This window comes from Eufriesea mexicana, unplaced genomic scaffold, assembly GCF_001483705.2.
Source record: "Eufriesea mexicana isolate 0111107269 unplaced genomic scaffold, ASM148370v2 scaffold354, whole genome shotgun sequence".
Taxonomy (NCBI): Eukaryota; Metazoa; Arthropoda; class Insecta; order Hymenoptera; family Apidae; genus Eufriesea; species Eufriesea mexicana.
The window spans coordinates 123,636-135,913 of NW_016908520.1; the positions used below are offsets into that span (position 1 = coordinate 123,636).

General features: G+C 41.5%; 1 protein-coding gene across 3 annotated transcripts in view; it reads left to right on the forward strand.

The window, feature by feature from the left end:
- The first annotated feature begins 3,807 nt into the window (after positions 1–3,807).
- Positions 3,808–12,278, forward strand: part of kay (transcription factor kayak) — a 34,874-nt gene continuing 26,403 nt past the window's right edge. The window contains exon 1 of one of the 3 annotated variants that reach the window (XM_017912199.1): positions 3,808–4,249. In XM_017912199.1, coding sequence (XP_017767688.1) covers positions 4,118–4,249 — 132 coding nt within the window. In that variant the 5' untranslated portion in view covers positions 3,808–4,117. Of the gene's footprint in view, positions 4,250–9,715; positions 10,168–12,278 lie in introns of those variants that run through there. The other 2 variants (XM_017912200.1, XM_017912198.1) reach the window with 2 other exon arrangements.

Below are 12,278 nucleotides of genomic sequence, written 5' to 3' on the forward strand. Positions count from 1 at the left end.
AACTACTCCTTATCTCGTGGCATTTAAGCATCAGTATCTCACGCAGGACTGCTCATACACAAAGACCATGGTCTACCGAAACATTTCCTGCATGCTTAAATCTTACTCATTCCTGATAGTGATATGACTAATTGCAACGATAATCGTAGCACACAATACCGTTTGAAATATTTTTTCGCGATTACGTTACTTCGCTATTTCCTAAGGTTACGTGACACGAGAACATTAATTTTTACCTTGCCTTTTAACTATTCCAAATAATTATCATTTCAAACAATTATCAATTCCAAATAAAATGCTCGTTTTCATTCCCACGATGAGGTTATGTCGGGAACAAAGCTCTTTAAAGATGGGAATATTATTATCGAGATTCTACTGTTTTGCATACAATAGTTTGTTGGACTAGACATCTCGCCGAATACACGCGAAGAATCGTGCACATTGTTTCTCTGCCTTCGCCGCATATGAATACCAAAAAAGATTAACGAAATTTAAACTCGCCACCTTAAAATTTATAATTCCGTACTGGCGCCCGACTGTTTACGCCCACGCATCATTGCCCACAATGCATCGTGCACAAACCCGTCCGTCTGCCACTTTAAAAATTGTTGACCGCAGCTATGCTAAATTGTTCCATTTAACGACTTGTCAAATTCCTCACTTGAAAATATAAAATTTTATTACCGAACAATAATTCAAACATACAAAATATAAATTAATTTCAACAACAATTGTCAATTATTATGCAACATCTAACCTATTCCTAACCTCTTCAACCAATAGGACGAACGTATTCTCTTGTAATGAATGTAATCGTAACAGCCTTGGCAATTTACATTCCTGTCGATGCTTCCAACGAAATCAGTTTCTCAAGCAAAAACAATGCCTTTGTTCCGTTTTTCTGTCAGCTTTTGCATTGCCTTCCTACTAGTCGTTAACCTTGGCAGGTACAAAAGAGGATAAATACCAAACGGCGATAAAGTAATTTCAACTTTAACTTCCTGTTAGTTGCAACAAGCTACGAGCAACATAAACTGCCACATCCCCTGAAAGAAATTCGCATACTTGATTGAAACTTTCAAAAAAAAAAATACACAAATAAAAAAGAGCCGCATACCGCTGCATATAGTTATTGTCGTGAAAATTGATTGACATTATGTACACGTATGTAGCACGAAAGTTGCATATAATAGCGTTGTTTGTGTGGTCATCGTGCCAAATTTATTAACACGCGTGTTCATAGAGGCGGGACATGTATCCTCTCGTCGACCACACTTTATCTCCTACGTTTGCAAACAGCACAAGCGAACCGAAACGCACGTGCATTTTGCAAGAGGCAACGGGAGCGGGTATTGACTCATTTCGAGCAACTTCCACGGCTGCGTTGTTCGAACTTGCCCGTCGCAGCTGCGACCAAGACCAGAGTCCAAACGTGGTGCTCGATTCCGAGATCTCTCTTGGTATTGTTCGCAAATTATCCGATGACATTTTACAGTTAAGCTTTTCCTCCTTTGTTTCAGAAAATATCGCAATGTCAGCAGTCACGTGACGTTATCTCGTACGACTTTGCGTGCCACGCCGTTGCGGAAAGAGCACGCAACGACTAATGAGCATATCGGGGGTAACCGAGATGGTAATGCACGTGTAGCGACTCGATTTCGTTTTTCCGTAAAAGGTCGATACTCCGTATGCAATCAGGCCTCGGGAGATTATGCTCGATTGATAACTTATCGTTAACCGCCTTTTCGCTCAAACACGCAGTCTGCATTATCAGGTGAAATCGATCAATGAAAAAAAAAACAAAAAGAAGAGGAAAATTAAGAAGCCAGGGAAATCATTCGCGTCAAGTAAAGGGATAAAACTACTAGAAAATATTGCAAACTATGGTATTTTACTAAATTTGTTGGTTCATAATTATTATTATTAGTAACGACTAAAATAGATGTCTTTTTATCCACGCTACATATACAGATAAGATAAGGAAGGAAACTTCAGCCGGTTGCGTCAGTAAAATATCACTGTTTCAGTTACTAAATGCGTATATATTAATATCGAAAACTTTTCGTGGTATCTCGCGCGACAGATGCGCCCCTCGCGTCATTTTTACGAGGAGGATCAGTGTATGATTTGTTAACCTCGAAAACGCCACGAACAAGGCTTAACCTACATTTTAACCGAGAATCAGGCGAACGTGAGACAGGCAAAACAACGAGACTCGTGTATTCCCCGAGCACATGTGAGGCAGATCGCTCCCGCGGCACCGATTTACGAAACGGCAATGACATTCCATGGCGTCGTAATTTTTCCAATCAGGTAACGTTTCAAATGTAGCCGCTATGTCGAGGCCTTGGCTATAGGCAGAAGTTAGCTCAAGGACGACGACCGCCTGTCTATTCGAATTTCATCATGGTGTGAAGCTAAGCAGGTGAATGTCAGCCCCTTGCGCTTCATGCCCGTAACGAGACATATCTTTGAGGCATAATGCCGTGCTCAGTAGATGGACCTGATTTGGATAAAAATAACCTCTATACGCGTAGTTATTGGAACAACTGAAAAACTATAAGTAAGCCAATAGATTATATCTTACATAGATTAGATACAATTTTAATTATGACCATGATAACAGACTTTACTGAAATCTATATTTAATTAAATTTTAGGTTAACAACGAGAAGACACCTTCGACTAAAATTTTCTCGCGTTACTGTTCTATTTCTATACATCTTTCATAGTCCAAAAATTACACGTGATAACCTCTCTTGCTATCTCACATCTCTGGATACAAAGAAAGAAATCGTTTTATCTCACTTTGCAATCTGGTTGATAGAGTATGTCGTAGTTCACGGTTAATCATGCATAAAGGTAATAACAGGGTAGAGCACGAGACTAGTAACCTAGCTTCCTCGTGTATCTTGGCCACTTGGTTACACAGGTGGCACCTGTATGCTTTAAAGCGGAGGAAACCGCAGGTCGAAGAACGTCTAGCCATCCAGAGGGAGCAGGTTAAGGCGCGAATATCCGACATATCAGATTGGTGAGTCATGCGTCTTGTTCGATATGTTCCGGCTACCCCGTTCACCGCCCACACGACCCGCCGTATGAGTCACCGACGATTCTTGGAAACGGAGCGCGCCGCTCGTTTGAAATTTTCGTCGCCAAGCGACGCCACTGCGGACTCTTTCGGAAACAGTGTCTAGCAAACGCAGTTCCTATGGATTCTGGCATTCGACACTGCTCTGTCTGCTTGGAAAGTTCCGCTTCAGTGGCACTATCAATTACGCAATGATAGCTACACAGATCGCCAATAAGACGGAGCAAGCGACGAAATGACATTGCAACAGTACCGCGAGTCAGTCGGGGATGAAATAATTGCAAAAGGAATATCGATTCGTACGAAAGATAAATCAAGGTACGTTTCAAAAGTATGCACGTGGTTCGAAACATTCATGAGGTATGACTAAGCATAAACGAGAGATTAGGAAAGATAAATCTTAGTAATATGGAAATATCTTTTATCCCTCAGTATCATTATCTAATAGAAACAATATTAGTATTATGATTAATATATAGTAGAAACATCTTCAAGATATAATGTTTGGTCGAGTGTCATCGGGTATACACGAAAGTTATGAATTAAGAAAATATTTGTTATTTTATCTGTTTACGATTAGCACCTAATGGCAGGGCCCTGGGAGACAGAACCCACGGGTAGCAAGAATAGCGCCGGTCCTGGCTCGAGTGTCGCGAACGTGGCGCAGCGAGCGTAGCGATTGGTCGCCTGGGAATAGCTAGTGACGTCATACATGTTCGTGGAGCCTCGACGAGTAAAGAGAGTCGAGGCAGATCGTTGAGCCGAGGATTGAACGTGCGCGAACCTCGAGGTATTCCCCCACGGTATGAGTCATCGGGCGCAGTTTCACACAGTTTCGGGCAAAGGAACCTGCGATCCGTGTGTGCTGCTTTCAAGTTCTCCGTAACAAGGATCTTGAACATCTTTTTAGTCGGGCCAGAGTACATTCTTTAATAGAGGTTATAAACGCCGCGAACTTGATCATCGACTTTTCCTTTCGCGCAAGGAAACAAGCAGGCAATCTCGTTGCGCCTCGACGACGTAAACATGAAGCTTGACGTGTCGGACGTACTTTACGACAGCTCGAGCGTGTCCAGCGACAGCGGGACGTCACAGAGCTCCCGCGTCAGCCATGATTTTCTCTCCAGCATCACAAATTCGTCCATACTACCTAGCAACGTAAGTACCGGCCGAGTTCTTTATCCTACATCGGTATAGAAATGCCACGTTTTCCAAAGAAAAGGTAGATTCCGCGTATAAATATGGCAACTTATGCAATCTTCGTCCGTATATGCATACGTGTGCGCGCATTCGTGCATTTGATAAACAGCGTTCACGTGATTGGTCGAATGCTATATGTGAATTTCTTTGAAATATTCGAACAGTACAACCTTACGAATTAAAGTCTAGCAGAAATGTGTTACGTAACACTGCTTTCTCGAAACATTGAGCATTTATTTATTATTATATTTAGAATAATACGACGCATTGTTGGCGATAAGTTTTGAGGTTACCGAGAAAACGTCGTTCTTAATACCTTCGAAAAGATGTTCGCGTGTCTTCTCGAAACTCGATTATCTTGAAAACGGCAATTATCGTGGGTATTTCGAGACGTACAAACACGACGAATCCGCCGATTTCGTGGAAGAAATCAGTTCGCGTGAAATCAGAAAACAAACAGAAAGCTTTCAGTATTATCTAGCACTTGATTTTCAAGTTTCGGTGGCTTCCCTGGTAGACAAGAATTCGGTCTAAAGTTCACGATAAGACAGTAAACTCGCACGCTATCTTGGCTCGATAAAAAATTTAGAATTAATTAGATCGTGCTTGACAATCTTTAAACGGATCTGTAGCCATTCCGTCACACGAGGATGGTACACACATCGGGATCTAAATTTATATGTCGCGTGGCGTCATCGCTATAAACTGTCCGACGTAAAAACATGATTTTCAATTTTCGTAAGCTCCTACTGCCGAACCACAACAGCGATAAGCGTTGTTTTGCGAGTACAACGTAAATAATATTCGTACGAGGCAATAACAACAATTCTCGCGTCTATTCAGTAGAATGTGCATATTCATATAAACAACTTTCGTTCATACCCCAGCTGGCTGGGTTTCCATTTAAGGATCACGCACCGCGTGTAAGTATCGCCAATAAACTTCCGAGTTACTATAGAATTAGCCAATGAAACGCTGTCTTATACGTTATCGTCCATTCACTGATCTCTGCACATAAACGATTGTCATTGCGACCAGGTAGCATAACAACGCACATTACGCAAAGCTATGTCTCTTAATAAACATATAGGTATCTTTTAATTCATAAAAAAGATCTTTTTTAAATTAATAAAAAGGAATTACAAAAATTAACAAAAAAAATTAGGAAACCCTCGTGACGTACATATTCTAGAAATACTCGAGCGTAACAAAATTTTTTCGTCTCTAAAAATTTTAAAATATCACCGAAACAAAACTATAATTTTTTTTTCGTAAAAAAGGGGATCTAACTAAAAGTAAAATTCTCTAGATTGGCCAATTCTTATCCAACGCTTAACAAAACAGGTTCTATCGTAGAACACGACGTGTATATTGACGTCGAACACTTTTATAGAAACGAACGATTACGCTAATTTCCATTTTCTTTCTCTTGCGTCATTCTTGGCAATAAGTGTGTGTAAAAATTACGTGCGTTTTCCACGTTACATAAAACGTCGTAAACAACGAAAACGGTATACTCCAGCGGAATATAACGAGGCTAGGTGGCGAAACGATCGGATCCTTAGATACAGACCCCCCGTACATTTCGTCGCGGCGATCTCGGCGGAGGGTTGGCACCCCCGTCGGCTAGTTTCCCGTTTCACCCTACGTATAAATTCTGTGGCAGACGATGGTATTGATCTAGCATTTCGACTGGCACGGCTTCTGCTGTCCCCAACAGCTGTTTTATAAAGAACCCGTACTCGGCTCGTGACAGCGCGCGGTCATTTAAAAACACGCGCGCATGCGCCAACGGCCACGCACACGTGCGTGCACGGACCTTACGCTTACGTATACAAAAAAACATAGATCGCGGTGTATATTGCGCAGCATTAATGTTATGAACAGATAGTCGACCGAGCAGCTGTTGTCACCTAATTATCTCTGCCGCCATTAACGGTAGGGTTCAGACAAAGAAATCAACCGATAAAATGCAAATAGTTGCCGAGGAGAAACATTCACGAGTTCGATCGGGAACACTTTGGTATATTCTGTGAAAAATAATTCCGTATACGAGGTTGCGAAAAGGAAGGAGGCTTCCCTCGTTGTGCCACGAGGGGTCGGTACGCGGTGCACGGGCGGCGACCATGTTGAAATATTAGATAACTGGAAAAGAAATGTACCGCACAATTTATAGGGTATTGTGATTAAGTCGAGAGAAACTGGAGTTTCAATCATGGGAGCTAGAATTTATCCTCTGTCTTTGTTCTTTAACGTTTGGCATTGTTCGTGATAAAAGAAGGTCAGATTTGTCGGGCTAGCCCATGGGCGGCGGCCATTTTTCGGGCACCAGGCTTAGGGAGAAAGTATCCGCTAATGGCCTAGATAAGTTCGGCTAGCAGAATAGTCGCATGTCGATCATTCTAATCTCTCCCGATTCTATTGTTTTCGTAATTACCTCGCAAACTATGACTCTAATTTAGCTCGAAGCGTTAAACGAGTCACGATAGCGATTATGATTTCCCGCTAAAGAAGCCATGAAAGGCAAAACTGAACCTTGTTCGACGGGATTATCTGCTACAAGCGCGTCCAACTATTCTCAGAACTCGAAGCTTTCGATTTGTTGGTGGAACGTGATGCGCGGGAATCGGTAAGCATTCGATCGGCAGCAAAGTCACGGAGGCATAATCTTGTTTCCTGGTGCTTCCTTGCCCATTGTATTTCCTTTTATTCCCGATAGAGAATGCTCGGTGTTCGTGTTTCACTCATGGCGAGAGTAAAGGCACGCGGATCCTTTGACGCAGCGACGAGAAGAACCAACTGATTCACGTCGGTGTGCGCATGCGCGTGTGATTTCCTATTCCCCTTTGTTCCTTTAAATATTCAAAAAACCGCCGTTGTACCGATCGGTTTATGCACAGTTTTCCCCGTAGAAAGGCCGATCAAGGCTTCCGCCTTTCCCTCGCATTATTTTCGGCGGCCATTGTTATGCTGCGCGCGCATCGCGCGCCGATCTTTTGGTTTACCCACAAACATTCGATTAACCCCGCTGCTACGGCCGCGTGCTCATTAAAATGTTTCTTTGTTCGTCGCGAGAACAAAGCCGTGATCCGTTCGTGTCGTCGTCGTCGTCATCCGATCTTCGATTTTCTACTTCTTTGTGTGTGTCGTCGTCGTCGTCGTCGGTGAACGTCGCCATAAGCGATTAGTACGAAGTCGTCGTTCCTCTCTTGCTACGCGTTCCGCGTGATTCGAAAATTTTCTCGCGTCTTCTTTTTCCTGAAAAAAAAATATGCTTGATTCCTCGTCAGAGTTAGTTGGTCAGTTGGTTAGTCGGTCTTTAATTAGCAACTGGCAATTAGTCGAAACGCTTTTAGCTTGTACGCAAGCGACCTTCGAGGTGTAATTGAAAAGCAATCTAGCGAGGCAAGAATTTCTACCTGAGATAATTAGAGCGAATTCCAGCAAAATGGTGGTAGGCTAGGATCGGTTCGATCGATCTCGATGAAGCAGATGGTTTACGATGTCTCTGTAAAAAAAAGAAAAAAAAAATTGTTCTCCTCGATGCAGCATAGATTTTGATTGGCCAAGGGGTCGTTCGGAAGGTTTATTATAGACAGCTCGAAACTTGCATGAATCACACTTTGTTGACACGCTACGCCTTTTGCACGAGATTTTTCACCAAAACAGGGTCATAAATCTGCCAGGATCCGTATTTTTCTCGACGCGGCTTAAGGCACTGATTATGTTTCCACGCCCTAAGCGGGTCGAAGGGCTACCTTCGCCCTATTGAACTCTTGCGCGTGGCGTTATTTTTCAGACGTGCAAAACATGCTCGTAAATCACTATGCCTGGGTCCCGGGGCTCGCGACATACCTGTTCGAACAATGCTAATAGCGTTCTTATTAAACACGGGACTTAGAACAAATACAAACAGTATAATTTATTTTCACTCAACTATCGTCCTTTCGGTAGTTGACAGTGCCTGTTGACGTGCAAAAAATTTACACAGTTCAGTAACTTGTAAACAAAAATCCTTCATTTGCAAAAAAAGAAGAGAGAGAAAGAAAGAAAGGAAAGTAATGATAATAATAAATTGATAAAAAAGAACAAAATTTAAAAACAATGTAAAATGGAAAGCAATAGTAATAACATTTTATGGTCGTCAGTGTTAACGCTGTATACCTCACCGATAATCTTCAATAATTTTTCTCGGTGCATTCTGCACACGGTAGCGACTGTAGCCACGCGTGTTGTTCTTTTCTTTCCCTTTTCTTCTTTTTTTTTTTTATTCTTGGACAAAGTACATTCACACGTACGTTGCACCGACCGACGGAGCCGAGACGGGTTCGTTGCACGTGTGTTCGCGGCGTATATACGTATATCAAAACAAGAACAAAGAACGGTGCATGCACGAGGGAATTCCCGACACCGAAATAGTAAGGAGCGTTGTTACTCTTGTGACAAACGATCTCTCGCAAATGATGACCACTCAACGGCGCGATAAGTTTCTCTATTTTCGTTGCTCGGCGACCCTCGAATCTGCGGGCACAATAAAACCACGTGTCAGGGGTACGAACGCGTAAAAACGCGGAGAAACAACAGCAACCGTACATAGTAAATCCCTCTTGAGTAATTCCTTGACATATTTCCAGCGGTGCCATGCATTGTGTTCAACTGTTACACTTTGTATACTATACGCCATGTGGTTTTTGAAAGTGATAAAACCACGATAATTATTGTTTCCAAGTATTTATCCGTGCATGTTGTTCGCATATGCATCATGCCGTTGCCTTGTTCTATCTGATTTATGGTGTAGATTGCGGTTAAATTGTGCAACATTAACAGAGGTTATGTAGGTATTTTAATGCAATGTTAATTAACGAGGGAAAGGGATGAGTATTCCGTATGCATTTTCCAGCATTATATTAGTCTTTCAGAAGGTTAAGACAGAGACGAAATAATTGCTTCTGTGCTTTTAGACGTTCTTTATCCACCGTTTGGTCGAACGGCTTAATAGCGCGCATGCGCGGTCGTTCAAAAAGTCGTAACGCAACGACTTCGTAAAGCTCTAAAACGATGTTTTAAAATACGTAATGGCAGGCATAAAGCAAGACTAATATAGCTCATTAAATGACACGAAGATCGCTGTTCGTCTGTCCGTTGGTTTGTGAAATTATATGAGTTAACGACCATTGTACGTAGTCTACCTGGAAAAGGGGATCTAGTTCTCCGTGGTGCGTTCCCCGGTTCCGTGGAAGCCGTCGCGATACCAACAGTCTTGGTGTACACGGGACACGTTGATTGGCCGCGCGCTATCGCGCGAATCAGCAATCAAGATGGCGATGACGTCACGCGGTGCTTGCTTGACGCTGATTGGTGGGGGGTCGAGCGGCTGTCTTTCTATATAGTTTCCCAGTCACATTGGCGGGCTCAGTTGGGATACGTAAGCACACGCGACACTATCTTGAATACATAGCAACTCGCTGTTGCATGGTTGAACTTGTACGTGACAGTGGCGGAAAGACAACGACGACTATTCGTACGTGTCACTTTTCATCGAACGGTAATGGTACTTTAAACGGAACGTGATATCGGTGAACGAGAAAAGGTGCCACCGGTTCCATCGCGAGTGTTCTTGGCTCGTGTTCAACGCGCACTTCCGAAGTTTAGCTTCTCGAAGATAGAACTGTCCCGCGGAGGACCAGCGGTCTTTTCTTTTTTATTCGTGGTGAAGTTTTGAAAGCGAAACGCGCTCACAGATGACGCAACGTGTACCTAGCGCAGGCTTTTACGACAACATCGTCGAAGACCACAATTACACTATGTTTTCCATGTATCCGCCGAATCCTAACCTATCGGATCCTTGGCAGCCGAGCAAGTTAGACAGTGTCTTGGTAAGAGAAACAATTTATTCGTATGAATTTATTTTTAATACGCGTTTTCGAGTGTGAACGAAAGTTCGAATTATTAGAATTAGAAAAAGTAGAGTATACAGAGCTGAGACGAGTACGGTTGAATGTTTTGTCAAATCGACGCAAACAAGTATCGATTGTGTGTACATCGTGCAGGTGTCGCGGTCGAAGGTCAGTCGATATTAGTCGAACTAGAACTATCCCTGAACTTAGCCGTCGTTTACAAAGCAGTACTTTTCCCTCGATTATAGTCGAAACTAAATTACTCTCGTTGTTTATTTAACATATCCAATTTTATTTCAATCTATTTTTTTCTTATCTTCCGAAAAATTAGCTAAATATTCGAGGCACGATTGAAATTGCTAATTAAAAATTAAGCACGAAATTGGAGAGCGTTGTACGTTGATAGCATATAATTAAGATAATGATCGTGGGTGTATTGACAGTGACGTTCTTGCTCGAAATTTCTAAAAAGAATCGTCAACACGTGGAACCTCCAAACCTGTCGAATTTATCTTTCAAAAATTTTCAAAAATTTCTAACAATATCGTTCTCAATTTTTACGACCACATTAACATTAATTTTACTTTATCTTTTCGGAATACATTTTTTTTTCATTTCTGATTAAATATCTGGTTACAAGAAGATATTTACGGATATTCAATTAATTAAATTAATTAAATTAGTTATTTTTGAGGGATAGATTTTAAAATACATTGTAGTTCTTATGTATATCTTAACAAGCTTTCTTTCAAAGAATAGACACGGATGTTAAAATCCTCTATACAATTATGTAAGTGGTTTTACCTGGTAATCCAAAGGAGCTTCCCATCTTTTGGTGCCCATTGTCGTCATTAAGTCCCGCCAAGTCTCGTCTAACCTATTAGCGGAAAATGACTTTTAGGAACCGTCCAAAATGGCGGTATTACGCGATAGAACTCGGTTCGCTGAATCTAACTAATTCCCTTTCGTGTGACCTTCGTAATGGGTAATCAGTATTCTAAATCATTATCGGCTGATTATCGTGGTAACGTGTATCTTAGACTATTACTATACTATATTACTATAGACTATACTCACCAATAGTATCGCTATCAATGCAGAAAATAATAATACAAATACTCATTAAGAATTAATTACTTAACAAAAATTAAATTCACCGATTTATCGGTTTATAGACTTATAAACGACGTGAAAAATATGAAAAAATTATTGCAGATGGTTTATTATAATTTTCATTCGCAATTTCCAACTGCACCCAGTCATTGAACCTTAGTGAGTCGGTGTGATAACGAAAAGCTTCGTACACAACGAAAATTCAGCATTCTTTGAGCATACGATACCGAAGGAAAACAGTTAAATCTGACAGGAAGCCCGGAGTTAACGCTCGTTAACCCACCAATTAGAGGGTTTAGTTAAACGAAGGCAGGGTTAAGTTTAGCGAGAGCAATATGAACGGGTCATAAGGCAAGAGGTGTCATCCTGCCTCTTAGCCTCGCTAAGGAAGATGGCCTTTCCTCGTCTCCGTCGCGGCCATGTTCCAGTCGGTCACGTAGGAAAAACCATAATATTCAACAATAATCGACGATAACTCTTATCTGTTCTGCTGTTATCGAGTATCGTTTCTTTCCCTTTTCATTTTTTTTTTTCTTTTTTTTTCTTTTTTTTTTTTCCTTTCGCAACTCCTACGCCGTTGTTTCTTTATCGATGAACGATTCGAGAGTGTTGCAACGGTCTATGGATTTAATGAATAATTATTATTCCGCGAGCGGAATTAATACCGTGTGGAGAAAAGTTAATATTACTTCGGTCTTATTTCAAGTGAATGTAAGGGGAGTGTGACGTCTATTGAGACGGATATAACGAGGCATCGAGAAGCGAATAATGGGAGGAAAAATTAATTATTGCGTATATAGAGCATCGGTTGTATCGAGAGGCGAATAATTAGTAGAGGAATTAATCGTTGTATACGAAATATTAGGGATGTTGAGAAGCAAGTAATTAGTGGAAGAATTAATTACTATATGTTGAGGAGTAAATAATTGATGGGGAAATGAATTATTATATATATAATATCGGCTGCTGGGGGGGGG